Raw genomic sequence first — 16,065 nt, forward strand, 5'->3', positions numbered from 1 at the left:
ATTGCAAGTAATGATAAGTGTCTCCCTTAAAATTAATCTGCCTCTTATTTAAGGTTCAGTGAAACACATACAGCGTGTTCACTGTGTATTTGTCAGGGTCACGATGTATTAGTACAGTGACTGTCACATACAATACATGTCATGTGTCTCACATCCTCTAACATCCTGTAATAGCCGTCAAAAAGACAAAACAACAGCTGGTGCTACCATGCAGTAGTAATCTCTGAGACCAGCGTTGAACATGTTAGTGATCCTGTACACTTCTATGCTCCACAAATGCTAAATAACACTCCAAAACAGCCATTTCACACATATTTGTAATTCAAAAATGTGACAAATGGACACCAAAGACTGACCTTAGAGCGTGAGTGTGAGTGATCATTTTTTGTAATCCTCCTCCCTTCCTCTGGCTCTATAGCCCTACACCACCTTCACCTACTGAGGTAATGTAATGCTGCCTATAGGCCTTGCTTCTTTGACAACTGACAGCAAATGATCTAAGTTTAGATTTAGGAAATAGCTGCTTGGAGCTATAATTCCAGTTCTTATTTGACCTCAAATGTGGTCACCAGAGAGTGTGTTACATCACATGCACCTAGACTGTATATAACAGCCATTCTCACCCAGTCGGAGGGAAAACTCGTAGAAGCGCTTAAGTTTGGCCACCAGAGGGCAAACTGCGTTCCAGGCCTTCTCCTGAAGAGCGAGGTCGCCTGGGTTCTGGATGGCCTGTGGGCAAGAAACACAGATGTTACTTTCCAGAACGGACTGAAAGACCGCCACATCTCCTCTATCCTGTCTTCCTTGAAGCAATGCTTCACTTCAGCAAAACATTTTCACTTCCAACTTTGAGAGTTCTCCCTCACTAGAGTGATTTCAGATCAGCAAAAACTGAGGTATCAAAAAGTCAAATCAAATGTTGTTTACCAGCAAAACTTAATTTAGATTTATTGATGTGACACATGATACCCATTTAGTGAGGTATCAGTGTGTTATTTGGTTATTGTGATAAATGATTAGACACAGCGAACAAAGCAGGCATATACAACAAAGTAGGAACATGATTCTTTAAAGGATAAAATTGCTGTTTTATATTTTTCTTGTCACCGAATTCCATGAATAGACTAAAATCAAAAATACATTACTTTGTTTCTCAATACTTTCCAACTTTCTACTTCTGCGGCACTCCGAGCCCATCTGTTCCTATTGAAGCTGTACATTAAAAACACGGGACTCAAATGCAGAGTTTCACTTTTGCAAAAGGCTCATTAATTTCCTAAAACAGCTGGGCACTGCCATTTTTGGGACATATTACTTAAACAGGAGTAAACTGTGCATTTGCTGGGGACTATTTCCAGCGGCGGATTGATATACATTTGCCAGTGAGGTTTTACTGGTGTATGTGGGATTTACTCAAGATAAATTACAGTGCTCGTGTCAATTGATACGTAGAAACATATCACCCAGTGCAATGATGTGGCAATACTTTTTAGTGGGATCAATTCTTCAATCTTTTAACGGGATTTATTGACAACAATAAGAATATATTGCCAAACTTGTCCTTTAATGCTCCTCTGATAATAACATTCTTTTAAAAAGGTGCATTTGCGTATGCTAGTGCCACAGTCTCCCTGGTGGGTTTATTCAACATAAAATATTCCTAAATGTCAGGAGTGGCCTCACATCCTACGGCAACTGAAGTTTAACACTGACTTCAGAGCGTTTCTGCGGGTGCATGTGTTAAAAGAAAAAATGATCAAGCTTAGTGAAATGTAATTTAAAGTCTGTGAGTGTCTGTTCTTAAGAAGCGCTGCCACGTCCTCAAGGTTAGGAAGCAAGGAGAGGAAACAATTCAGCACTACTTGTTAACAAGTAGAGCAACGCCAACAGCTGAGCAATCAGCAGCAGTCGTTCATACTGCGGGGGAACTGGTTTGCGGCTGAATCTGAGCACAGTGAAGCTGGTGCTCATCAAGACCAGAGTACCAGCTTTCTAGCGGATGATGTTTATGCCTCTACCATAACATTGCCAAAAAAAGAGAAACCATCATATGGCAAGAAATGTTTGTTTGGAAAATGCTTTCACACATTGCTGTTGCTGTCTATATTTACTGCGCACTGCATGGTACGAGACATGTCAGAATGCCACCCTGGCCAGCCATGTGAATCACACGAGTGTCATTTTTTTTTCTCCACGCTTAGCTGCGGCTCGACAGTTTATTGATGTTCAGCACTCATCAAGTGCTTCGCGCTCACTTCTCGTATCTCCTGTCCCGCGCCATTATAGGACTGCAGCTCGGCTAGGATCCCATGAGCCTCCTCCAGCACAGCGCTGACCTGGTTCCACACGGCTGTCTCTGCCTCCGTGGGCTGGGCATCTGGGAGGGGAGGAAGGAAGGAAAGTGAAGAGGGAAGAAGGAGGAAGGGAAGGAAAGAGGAAGAGAGGGGAGGTGAGAAGTGAAAGTGTGATGTAAGGTACGGGTAGGGATGACAGTATTGAGAGACAGAGGCAGAAAAAGAGGGAAGGGAAGATGGCGGGGAGGGAGAAAATTTGAGGAGAGAGGAAGGTTAGTGCTGAAGAAATGATATCCTGGAAGGCCAGATAAAAACCAGAGATAACTTATCACCCACTACATGGCTGCAATAAAAGTGAAATCTTCCTACAGGTGGAAATTACTGCATCGGGCTCATCGCAGCTCTACTCTTCTAAGGTCAAAACCTGGCCAGTAAATAGATGATCCAATTTACTCACCATAGAATTATAACAAGAGACCAACAAGCCACGCTCTGTCACACAGTGAGGTTTGATTACAGCAGTCACCCAATAAGGACCAGAGGATGACAAGTCAATTTCACTTCAGGGAACTCTTCGGATGAGGATGTTACAAGTGACAGTTTAACATTATGAAGGTTTTCAGGCTCCGTAAAAGTGGATTGCACCATTTGGACAATTCGTCTGACTCATGAACTGTTAACTGCCTTAGATGTTCATTCAGTGGAGATTTATACAGGAGTGGATAGGTGTAATTGTCCCATCAGATCAATGTAATATTCTTTTTCTCATTTTCTATTTCCCTCTCCACATCTATGAATGGGGAGACTTCTTTTTTTGTTGCCCTTGAGGTTTAATTGTGAGAAATGTTAAAGCAAACAAGCAGCAGGAATGACGGCCTGTGGGCATGCTCGTTCTTTCTCTTTCTCACTTTCACACATACACACTGAGCAGGAAGCATACTGTAAACTCAGTGTTTTTGCCGCAGGGCACCTCCCAGTCACTGTTCTGCTTTGTTTGTCCATGTGGCGTGCTGCATGCACACTGGAACTATTAAGTGTTTGGGACACACAATTTAGGACGTGTCCTCTTGAGTCATCACTGTGTTTGGTTTTCTTTTCTTCGAGCTACCTGTCGCAACGTGTGACTCAGGTATAAAGTGAGAGTGGGAGTGTGCCCAGGCAGCTCTCTACATGCGGTAGCACCGCTGATTATTTTTGCACCCTCAGGCATTGTCTCCCTGCAGAGAAATAGTAATCATGGAATATATGCTTTCCTGTGTGAACATCGGCTATCATAATAAGCAGAGCAAGCGCTGCTATTTTAGAGACGTCTTCTCACTAATGTGCTCCTGTATTTCACTGGTAAACAACAACAGATTTTATTCATTATGTAAGAAGTAATGAGCAGAGCATATGCTCATAGCATTAAAGGAATAATTCGCTGTCTTGCTAAGTTAAATGAGGAGGTCGACACAACTCTTGTACCTGTACTCTAAATATGCACCAGGAGGCAGCTAGGTTAGCTGAGCCTAAAGAATGGACGGGCACAGCTACTGCTCTTTTTTGGTGCAACACGTAAAGTGAGGTTTAGATGTAGGAGTAGGTGGATCTTGCTCTCTTTGGACAGAGCCAGGCTCGCTGTTTCTCCCTTGTTTCCAGTCTTTTTGCTAAGTTAAGCTAAGCTAAGCTAACCAGCTTGTGTCTGTAGCTTCAAAAGGGACATTTTAAAAGGTAAAATGAAAAAAAGAAAGCAACTAAGCACACTTCCCAAAATCACCTTTAAGGAATCTAGGTTTGCTTTAATTTTGCAGGAGAGGTACAGTTTACTTATTATGTCAATTCAGTATCAATTCTACATGTGAGAGATGGAAATTTTAAATGAGAAATCATCCACGTTTCTGTAATTTGTCATCAGATTTGCTCCTGATCCTCCAAAAGGCTTAAACACGGTATGATAATTAGCATTGAGCCATGAATAGCTTAATGAGAGCTCAGTACAGAGTTCAAACCAAACTTTGAGCTGTGTGACAGAGGTGACTGTGTCTCTGGGCTGAGAAGGAGCGCTCACAGATGGCACAGGGTTGGCTGGGGGGAGGAGGGGGGTGGGGGGGTATCTAAAGCTGCCATGCCTGAGTCTGACTCATTCCACTTGCTTTTGAAGTAAAGTGAATCACGGGCATAATAAATGAAGGGTAAATTCAGCCTGTTTGACAGCTGACATCTCTTGCCAGCAGTGAGCTCTCCTTCTCCCACTGTAACATACAGTCACTAGAGGAGGAGCAGGAGGAGGAGGAGGAGGAGGAGATGGAAGCCAGCTGTTAAAGGGGGGGAAATTGTTGAGGAGGGACAGAATACATTAGGATGCACTACAAAATACCTCTTAACAATTCATCTCAGCTCACAGTCAGTCTCTTTTTGCCAAACATGACTGTTTCTAGATGAAAAAATGTTTTATTTGCAGCAAAAACTGCAGACAATTTTAACACTGAGCGCTAAAATGCAAAGACTTGTTGAGATGGACATTTTCACACGGCATAGTTTAGAATTCACTGACTGGGAAAATGAGAAAAGAGGGTGGGGGGGTGGAGGTGGCTATTTACCAACCTCTTTCACAATCTTTCTCTCATTATTCAGTGAAATATACACAGGTACACTCACACACAGATAGGTCAGACATATAATCAAAGGTCACACAACAGGGGATGAGGGGATGAGGAGGTGGAGGAATAACGATAGGCTTTTAGTCAGCCATCGTCATCCCTGAGCAACAGAAACCCACACAGGACTGGCATTCGCCGGTTACTTCTCCTCACTTATTGTATCTCAGGAGCCTAGATCAAAGCATTATTGTTATTTGTCTGCAGCGTCACCATGCCATTGTGCATCTGTCTGCATCTAAAACGATGTGGCATGTGTGAATAAGACCCTTTAAAAAGAAGCCAAATGACTTTCAAATGCCAGTCCCTGGAGCAGAAATCAAAAGATAAAGAGGAAGAGCCGAGGAGGGGGGAAAGGGGTAAATAAGGACGTAGAGATGACACAATGGTCGGCTAAGATCGATGGAATGAGGAAAACAAAGCAAATAGCAACAAAGAGAAAGGGATAACTCAAAAAAATAAGAAGCGGATGGTCTCACGTTCAAAGTCAAGGAAAACTATTGGGCCATGCTCAAGTTCGGCGCAAGCCAGCACTTTCAGGAGGTTTCCCATGAGCCCCCTGGAACAGAGAGAGGGGAGAAGTCTGTGGGTGATGATGGGACGGGTGTCGGGGTTGTGCGCGTGTACATGCGTGTGTGTGTGTGTGAGTTGTATGTGTGTGTGTGGTGTGTGAGAGGTGAAGGTGTCGGGGTGGGGGACTGGATGAGAGGAGGTTGTTGGTATGACACGGTGGAAGTATGTCCTGGGTGAAGCATGGCAACGTGGACACAGAGCTTCTTTAATCCCACTCGTATGGTGTCATTTATAGTTGGGTTTAGATCAGAAAACTCATTGATTTGGTGGCACTGACGGTCGAGTTTAAAAGTCAGATGCCAAGGCGAATGTGTGTGTGAGCGGGACACAGCAGCCCAATTAAAACAATTTTATTTAAAAACTATAAACATCAGAATTTATTCCTCATGTTCTGGCAGAAATAGATGGGATTGTATGTGTTCCAATAGGGAAAAATTACAGAAAAAATTAATTGAGGGAGAATAAAAATAATTTGAAACCACAAAAAAAAAAAAGATATAGTCATAAAACTAAACAAGAGTGTTTGACTAGCATGCCCATATCTGGGGACGTGTTAGCCCTGTAATGAGTGCTCTGTGTAACTGCTGATTTTCTATGACATAAAAATGGAAAAATATTGTGAATATATGTAGCACTCTTGCGTATTTTTATTTTTTTAACCTTCAATTGTTTTTATTCATTCTCAATTTATGTATTTTTTCCATTCTTGGGAGATTTTGCAGAGTAATATTGATACAAATCTAATCCCATAAAAACACTTTCTATAACAGCACACACTTAACAGGATAAATGAACTCCTCTCCTAGAATGTAACCATGAAAATTATGCTTGTTTGCCTCACTGTAATTACCTATGCAGCGTTTTATTTATACCTTAGCACCGCATATTTATACCATCATTGGACAGAACAGCTTTTAGCATCGGAGGGCACCGAGAGTGGGACTAGAGAGCGCCTGATAATGACAAACCACACCCACAACAGCACTCCATCACACCATCAACAACTCAGCAGCTCTCATCCAAATATACCTCCCCTGACCCCACCCAGCGACCTCCCACTGAACACCTCTGCTGCACACATGTGCACTCACATTTCAAGCACACAGACACGTGCACACACCCCAGCGCTCACTTACTTTCAAAGTCCAGGAAAAAATGTGGACAGTTCTCTAAATCCTTGCCAAGGACCTTAATGAGGTTCCCCATGGCTGGCGACCTGGACGGGAGGAAACAACAAAATGCATACAGTACGCAGAACCTGGCAACCCGTACGAAAATACAAAACATGCACATGGAGAACACAGCAGGTTGTGTCTGTTTTGTTTTTTTTACCCATCTGCACTTTTCTAATTACCCCTTCTTCCTCTCCTCCTCCATCCTTCTGTCTAAGCAATATGTCCAGACGTTCCAGTCATAAATGACACTGATCACAGTTTGCCATACACAGAGTATGCTGCATTTGATTAGAGGGGGGCCTAAATCCAGTAGTGAATCATTTAGCTCACTCATTGCAAGTCACTAGAGCTGAGCAGTGGATTTAATCCATTTACATTACTATAGTAACCTAATAAAAGCCTGCTATGTACGAGCTACTTTCTCCTAATGCTCCTCCTGTACAGCAGTCTATAGATACTTTATGGCAAGCTCTTTATACTCCATACCCAAAGGCCAGATGCCGGCGCTTTATGAAACCAATGATGCAAACCTCATCAGATTATACTGCAGGTCAGGCAGGCAGGATATACAGTATGTTGATATACGGCACCAGACTAAACAACAGATGTCAGCTGTTTTAAGACTGTGACAGTGGTCCCTGGTTTCAGCCCCTACGAGGTGGGGTCCAATATTGTTCGAAATAGGTGCGGGCCATGACACAGCGTTTGGTTCTGATCCAACATCAAGTAAAACCAAGGCCAGAGCCACCAATTAAAATAAAAAACAGCTTGTGTTCTGTCATGTAGTGAAAAGCCATGTGTCATGATTTATGAGGTGAATACACTATTAGTGGACTACATATGACAAACAAAAATATCAGGCATTTATTTTAACTATTACTTATCACTCTGTCGTAATAAAAATGTTAAAAAAAAACTTCTTTTTGAATTAGTGGAGATCCCAAACTTTCGGTTTGAATATTAAACTCACTGTAAACATCACACAGCTTCAATAAAGAGCTGGAACAAGCTGAACAGGCATGCATATATATATTTTTAGACGGTGCAGAATAATGTGATTTTAACAGCCTTAAAGCAAATTCTAGAGGAAATGTAAGGAAAATGGATGTTATGGAATCAAAGAAGGAGAGGCCATGTGTGGACTTGTGGCATAAAAAGCGCACAAAACCAAGAAACAATCCAACATTAAAAAAACAAGTATCAAAGCCTCTTGTCAATCACAGAGAGACTTCAGAAGGTAAGGAGCTGCCAAGTTTCACTTCCTCTGCCGTACCCTCTGTGTTTATTTGCTATGTTAGCACACAGCAGAGGCCTATCAGTTTCCCCCCTGCAAGAGTGATTTATGGCCAGCATTAGCATGTTTACGAGATGCCACCATCCTGCAAAAAAGCCCGGCCTTTTCGCTGTTACTCAGCAAGAATGGATGTTGCAATGCAGCACTGAGGTACAGATAGAGAGGGGATGGAGTTACACTGTCCAGTCGCTGAGACAGCCTGACATCCTCCGACCGAGTGATTTCTCATACAGACTGTATTGTATGTTGACTCAATCTGCAAAATCTGTTGGGAGGCAGAGGGAGAGACCAATATGCTGAGTCACTGCTGTAACCTGTGAGCATCAGTCCAAACGTGTGAAACGCACCCCGTCTCCTCCTGACTTTTAGACCACCTGCTCCAAGACGGCAGGACGCAATGAATATATGAATAACTGATTCACAGCTTCAGCCCAGCAAGGTGACTGCAAAGGCGAAGTCAAGCTGAGATTTACATCGGAGCCTCATATAAAACAATGAAAGCTTCTCACATGAATACGGGAGTTTGTGTGTGTGTGTGTGTGTGTGTGTTAGAGGTAGCCACACACCAGACCTAACACATACACACACACACAAACCAAGTCTGGAGCAGCATGTGGTCCATCCCGAGAGCAGAGCTCGGCTGATGGTTGCCAGGATACTGTTGGCCTGGTGATATCGTCCTATATCCAGCTTGCTCACTCACTCAGTTGCTTACAATGAAATCCATCGGTCTTTACTACTTCAGCAGAAATCAGTCTTCGTATTCACTGCAGGACTCATCCGGCAAACAGAAAAATTCACCAAGAAACAGGACATTTTTACCAACAGCTTCTCACACCTCTCTCTCTTCTTACCCTCTTTTCCTACGAGTGAATCGCCTCTTCCTTTATCTTTGGCCCTCAGTTTCTTCTCCCCCGTCCTGATTTTGTCCTCCCTGCTTTGTGAAACCGTTGCTGCCAGTAAATCCCAGGTTAGTGCGGCTCAGAGCGATGACTGCAGTCCCACAGCGGCGCTGGTTGCCGCTGCTCTTCTAAGACTGATATAAACTTCTCTTTCTCCCTCCATCTCTCTGTCTCTCTCTCTCTCTGTATCTCTGTCCACTTCACACTTCTCTTTTTCAACCATCTATTTAAAGGCCCGTGGTTTTCTCTTTGGTCTGTGTGCTAGACGCTTCTCTTCGTTTTGTTATTTTCAAGCTGCTTGCAGAAGAGGACAATCTGCTGGGTGAGGTTGTCGGTATAAAGAGCACAAGATAAGTTCATGTTGTTCACATTTCTGTTTTTGCCCTCTGGCTGTGGCTGTATCGCCGTGATGTGTGTCTGTATCTTTTCAGTTCATGAGCAAACAGAGACACATCCTTTTCTCTCTTTGTGTTTCTGACGTCAGCATGGGTTCCTCAAAAATATCCCCTGCAGCTCTCCCCTCTGCCTCACTTCTCCATTTCACCACTCGGCAGCACTCTCCCAGCTCCTCTGGCCTCGTCTTGTCACAGCACATCTCTGTCATGGTGCCATTCAGTCTCACTGGTGGCCCTAAGGTGCAAACAAATCTAAGTGGCAGAATGGGAATGGCGATCGGGCTACGCAAACAAACTGGCGTCCATAATGTAGGCTACATTACATAAAAGCCATTGAATGTATCACAGGAGCCTTGTTTGAACTTCCAGACATGGCATTTTGTGAATTAGGAAGTGTATTTGGTGGCCACTGGTTGCAGTTTTGTCTGACACGCAAACACACACAATGTTTGCAGTCAGCCAGCATGAAAGTGGAGCAAAGTGCCTCTCTTATGCAACCGCACAGCACACAGCTCTCATCTGTAGTCCGGCAAGAGAAACCAAACCGAGGGGGGCTCCTCAAGCCTTAATAGAGACACGGATCGGCTCGCACATGGCCGTCTGAAAAGCAAACCTGGTCCAGACTGGAAGCCAAGCGGCAGAGCGAGGCCTCCCAGCTTCCTTTCAGCTTTTTCTGAAAGATCCCTCCTGTTACAGACCAGGAGCTTCATCACTGTGGATTTACTGAGCGTATGAGCAGCGCTGCTCGTCTCTGCCAAGTCTAACCTCTATTAACTCACCGATAATACCATCTGAACACCATCCGAGGCTCTTTCTCTCCGCCTCTAACCGCAATGATCTCTCTTTCTGTCACACACTGGCTGACTGGGTATTCAGTGGCCTGTGAATCAAACCCATTCAGCAGCTGTACTGTACTGTATACAGTGGATGCAGCGACTGTACTCTCCCAGCTCTCATCTTTCCTCTCTGCCTGTCACTGTTTCCTTATTCCTAAACTATCCACCCCCCCAATCTCTAACTCGCCCATATGGTGTTTCTCTGCCGTGTCCTTATTCTTCAGCTGTTGTTCTATTTCTTTCTTTTTTTTTTTTGTTCTTTTCTCTGCTTTTTTCCACTCCTCATTTTTCATTCCTACCTTCGCTTGTGTTTATCCCTCTGGAACAATTCACTGCATCAACCAGGGCTTGTCAGCTCCACACAGTGGTTACAGCATCAGCACCCACCACCTGACAAAGAGACCGAGAGGAAGAGAAATTAACATTCACATTCAACATCACGTGTACTGCAGTGACGGGAAAAGCAGGAACTAGAAGTCTTGATTTTGGTTTCAAGAAGCACTGAGTCAACAAGGACAGAGAAAAGCTGGAACAAAGAAGGAGCCGTAAAGGGCAAATAAACACAAGGGCAAACAATAAAGCAATTATTATGGAATTAGGCTGATGTACTGGTTTGCCTTTACTGGCCTTTTACATTAGGATATGATTTTACATCACTGGCTTTACATTGAAAATTGATACACAGATTTAAACTGCTACTACATCTAAAAATGTTGTTAGTCTATAGTTTAAACCTGAAATAAGCTGTAATCACAACATTAGCATATTAGCAACAACACTGACATGTTAGCATACAGTTACCCCATGACACAAATAGCAAATAGCAGAGCAACGTTAGCATTCATTTGCCTTTGTGTTTGTGCCGAGCCAATGACTGTAAATCTTAATATTAACTCTCCTTTAATTCTGTTTTGATCTTTGCTAACCCCTGAGGTTAATATATCCAATAACTTTGTCAGTGATGTGCATTGGTTCCTCAGAGCTTTTTCACACACACAGCTGCCTGCTGTGGCCGAAAATTAAATGATGTGTGAACAAAACAGTGAAACCCCAATCAAAACAGCAGTTTGCTGTTTTTGGTGGCCAGAAAACTAAAAACAGTGAACTGAAACAAGCTAAAGAGCTCAAGTCGTGCGATAGCTCCCCGAGAGCTTGTATCTGCAAGTGATCCCGTTCATGTTATATGTAATCATTTGATCTAATGTTATTATGAATAAAACAAAGATTATTATGGCCGCTGTAAGTGTCCCATGGTGGTTTAGATAGAATGATAACAACACATAAAAAGACTCCACTGATGGATGATGGTCAGAAACAAAAGATGTGTAGCTTCAATCCAAAATCATCATTATTGCCCATCCAAAAGCTCATTCAGCCTAATCTAAGAACCTGGAAGGTGCTACTTTCTTTCCCATTTCTGCATTTTGATAACAGACTGAGCTCGTTAAGCTTATCTCATTCATTGTGCGTCTCTCACAGGTCTGACGCCGTCTTACCCGCTGACTGGTGTAACTATTAACACTACTGCTGCTGCCCTTGCATCATCGAATCTCATCAGGAGAGAGTGCAGACGGGAGAGAGGCGGGGGCCTTTGAAGAATAGTTGCCAGGGAAACACAGCCTCTTATTCTCATGGCAACACACAGTTGGGTTCTGTTCAGTGTTATCAATCAGGTGGATTGGACGGATAGACTACACTCTCCTTAATCTCCAGAGTGTGTGGGACACCAAAGCATTGACTTTCCTACTTGTGGGGGTTGTAAACTACACCGTCCACTTCTGGAATTACATGTCCTCTACCTTACACAGGGACCTTTTTTTTTTGACTGTGTGTTCCCTTCAAGTAAATCGACTGATGCTTATTGATCTCTCCTCTCAGTGAAAGAGCAAAGGTCAAGTCCTGCACAGGATGCAGAGGTCAGGCGAGGTGACAACTTGAACTAAGACGTTGAGGTAATACTTGTGGAACGACTTATGGTAAAGTGAGATTGCTCTTTCAACCGGACTCCGGCTTTGCCTTTTAGGCTCCATGAATCTGTACCTAAACTGAGTCTTGCATGTTGTTTAAGAAACCAGCTCTCTGCAGTTCACTCCAGCTTCAGGGCCCCGTCCACACTTTTTGATGGATTACTATTTTCAATTCTGCTAATTAGTTGAGTGCTTTAGTCCATGTCACCTGTTTGCTTTCTCAGCAATGCTTAAAGTGATCCATACAGAAATGTCCATTTTCATGTCGACTTACTCTACAGCATGTGGGATACATCAGCATGGAGTTTGATCAGATTTAGTCTCAAACACATTTAAACTTTGATTCTGCTGTTCAATCAAAACAGGATGGTTAGTACTATAGTAGGAGGTGTTTATGATACATGTGATGGTTTAATGCGCGATACATTGACAAATTTAGATGGGTGACAAATGAAAGGAAGCACCATGAGGTGTCTCAGTAAGGGGGTGCTCCTGTGGCTCAGGGGCTGAGAGCATGGACCGCAAAATCCCTGGTTTGAATTTGGCCTGGGACCCCTTTTCCTGTCATCTCTACAGTCGACCTGGTCCACCACAAGGCTCCAGACCAGACTTGAAACTTCACTCATAACTTTGGAGCAGAGCAAAAAAAAAATCCAAATCAATTCCCATCACACACTCTAAATTACTTCCTGTCTCTGTTACCACATGACCAAAATTATATACTTCATGCTATGGTTATGTGGTAACAGCTAAACCATTTCCATGACTATTAGCAACTCAATCTGTGGATGAAGGCCACAATGTGTGGTCGAAAGCTTCAGAGGATTTAGATTTTTTTGTTTGGCCGATCATCTTCAGTGCTGCTTTGCAAAGATTCTCCAAGTCTGTGGAGTGTTAGTGGAGGGACGAACATGCTTCTTCTGGAAACATTCCCTCATTTGCTGTTTTGATGATGGGAGATGAGAGTGCAGTCTGACACATCACTCTACAAATCTACTCTAAATCTCCCATTGATGTTCAGCTGATCAAAGATCTGGTGGCTGTTAAGGTCAAAGCATAGGATTTTTTGTCATTGAGTGCCCTGCATGGTAGCACATGAATTTGCTGTTGAAAATAATTCTGGTAGGTTTTTTTCCTTTAATGGTCCCATATTCTGATCAGTTTCAAGTTCAAACTTGTATTTGGAGGTCCTACTAAAACAGGTTTACATTATTTTTCTCATAACATGGCCGCTGCTGTTTTCAGCCTCTTTCTACACACTTCATTTTAGAAGAACACAACAATCTGCGTACTTTGCTCACGCCTTCAACATCTTCGTGTTATGGGGAGTTGGCGTTAGTGAGGAAAGAACAATGGCAGACAGCGAGGTGGATTCAGGAGGTTTTCAGTGAGTGGGGACAGTCAGCCTGCTTAAGGGCTGGATGAGGCATAGACTGTGTATAAGAAGTGGGCGTAACCACCGTTTCATGTCACCCAAGGCCTCGAGTTTCACTTTGCAGGCATCGCCATCTTGGTTTTTTTGGAACCAGAAGTGACGTTTGCACTGAAAAGTGCATTTAGCCAAAAATGAGACCTTTAATTTGTTACTTATCTGTGTGAATGCTTGTTTGAAATATTGAAAGTCAAAACTAATCAATCAGATTCCTGGAAGACTTTGATATTGGCGCTGCCACTTAATGAGCCCCATCATGAATCAGTGTCACACTAATCAAATATCAGACTACTCTGTAGTCTCCAGAGAGCAGACACTGAGAGAGAGGTCTAGCCAACCAGAGAGAGAGAGTCTTTAAATATAGTTGCTTTTTCAGCAATTTCAGAGCTGATAAGTATTCAGAAAGAGGTGGTGAGAAAGTCTGAGGGTCTGAGGGAGAGATCACAAAGTCATTGTTTGCAGACATCTGTCTGTTTTGTTGAGAGTCCGTGGTACTCAGCTCATGTTAGTTCTGCTCACTGAACAGGTTCTTCTTGAAAAAAAAAATCCCACTGATGATTATTCCTATTCTCGCTGCCTCTCCATCTCTTTCACTCTTTCTCAACCTTTCGCCAACTCTCTCGGCACACCCCTCCCTCCGCCCCCTGTTCACCCCAAGCCCCTCTTTTATGGTGCTATCCATTCACTCATCTCATCTCACCGCACAGCCTTTTGACCTCTTCCTCTGTTCGTGTGCCTTTTATATCCTCCCTCTCTCCTTCCCTTCTTTGTTCTCAGCATATTCTCCCTAAAGGTAGGAGACAAGTGCAGGAGGCCGCGCTTAAACCATGTGCGTGTTTTGAGAGAAAGGAGGGAAAAACAGGAGGCTGCAGAGTGAACTAAACACCCACCTCAACTCAGTTAGTCCTCTGTTTTGTGTTTGAGCACTCTGTCTGTACTGTCTGTGCTTTGTTTCATACTGTGCATACTGTCATGCTGATGCAGGTGGTGGGGTGGGAGGAAAATGGGTGATGATCAAATACTGGAGGTCAGTTTTGTAGGAGGAGAGATGAGAGAAATGAGAAGGACAGGACAGAAAAGGCTTGGAGGAAAGGAAAGGAAAGGAAAGATGCATTGACAAAGAACTACTTTCAGGAGTATGATGGGAGGTGGCGGTGTCAGACCCAGCTAGACCGTCGCTCAAGATTGACCGCCGATGGAATGCTACAGCCAATTTGCCTCAGGCCAGCATGCACACACACACACACACACAATTATAGATACTTCCGTCCCTCGCTGAGGTGAGGAGGGAAGGACAATAAAAGGGGAGAACAAGAGCTGAACGTGAGAACGAAGGATGGAGCGCCAGAGAGCAAAAGAGAGATGGAAATGGAAGGAGGAGGGCATGATTCTTCAGCATCACCCCTCCCCCTTCTCCCTCACTCACTCTCACTCTCTCTCTCTTTCTCTCACACACACACACACACACACACACACACACACACACAGGCTGAGTGTGAGTCCAGCGCAGCGCATGGTGCCTCATGAAAGGGCGATTGCAAATGAGCATTGTGATTCTGTGCTGCGAGGCTGACAAAGAAAAAGGGGAGGATAGAGGAACAGAAGAACTGACAGAGAGAGAGAGGGCACGGCATGTTTAAGCTGTACTCAAATCCATTTTCATTGTGTAACATGCTTCAGTGTGATCATTTTTTCGATTGAAATAAAGAACTGGGGCAGCAACTGAGGGATTTCATGGCTTATTTGCACAGAGTGCATAAAAACGAGCTCTAATGTCTCTATTGTGTATTTATGCAGCTTTATATGCATTAAGTTGGCTATATTTGCTACATGCAGTATCGTGTTTGTCAAAGTCTCTAACATGCGAGATTCTTGGTAATGTAATTCACTTTCACTGCTCTGTTTTTTTCATTTCTCTATCACAGAGATTAATAAAGGCCTTATATTTAATGTAGCCATTAATATTTGAGTATCATAATTCTGCTCAGGGGCGTTTTGAACCTTGAGACTTGGAAAAATTTCAGTTTGAAGAGCAGTTTCCTTTCTGAGCTTTGGCTGTGAGCGGATGGAAACGTGCACAGTAAGCTCTTGTTGTCTTTATTTGGGATGTGGGATGCCAATTAGTTGCTATCAAAGAGAACCGTCATAGGCTCCAAGGGGTCTACATGGACACGGGCTCTTGATGCGTTATACATGCATGCATATGTGTGTGTTATTGTCCCCCCCCCCCATTTCCTTGTCCTTCCCCGACCTCCTGCTATCTGTAAACAAAGACAGAGGCGATATGTGTCTGTATAGCCAGCCACTCTTTGTCCCTGATGGACTGCTTACACACTGCTTTATGTAGGTCAGGACAGTGAGCGTGTGAGTGTGTGTGTGTTTTACATATGACGTTAATTTCATTTGGATGAAAAATAAATCTAATTGAGTTCAACTGGAGTTGAATTCTATTGTATGTGGGATGTGTAGCTGCGTGTACATACAGTATGTTTGTGTATGCTTATTCACCTGAAATTGAACTGAATTTCATTGAGCTTGTGTGTGTCTGTGTGTGAGAGAGA

General features: G+C 43.4%; 1 protein-coding gene across 4 annotated transcripts in view; it reads right to left on the bottom strand.

The window, feature by feature from the left end:
- fam49al (family with sequence similarity 49 member A, like) overlaps positions 1-16,065 on the bottom strand; it is a 31,952-nt gene that overhangs the window by 7,072 nt on the left and 8,815 nt on the right. The window contains exons 2-5 of one of the 4 annotated variants that reach the window (XM_070846212.1): positions 10,405-10,495; positions 6,640-6,719; positions 2,256-2,377; positions 624-729 (exon numbers count right to left, since the gene is read on the bottom strand). In XM_070846212.1, coding sequence (XP_070702313.1) covers positions 624-729; positions 2,256-2,377; positions 6,640-6,709 — 298 coding nt within the window. In that variant the 5' untranslated portion in view covers positions 6,710-6,719; positions 10,405-10,495. Of the gene's footprint in view, positions 1-623; positions 730-2,255; positions 2,378-5,409; positions 5,490-6,639; positions 6,720-8,826; positions 9,147-10,404; positions 10,496-16,065 lie in introns of those variants that run through there. The other 3 variants (XM_070846210.1, XM_070846209.1, XM_070846211.1) reach the window with 3 other exon arrangements.

Source organism: Pempheris klunzingeri, chromosome 16, assembly GCF_042242105.1.
Source record: "Pempheris klunzingeri isolate RE-2024b chromosome 16, fPemKlu1.hap1, whole genome shotgun sequence".
NCBI lineage: Eukaryota > Metazoa > Chordata > Actinopteri > Acropomatiformes > Pempheridae > Pempheris > Pempheris klunzingeri.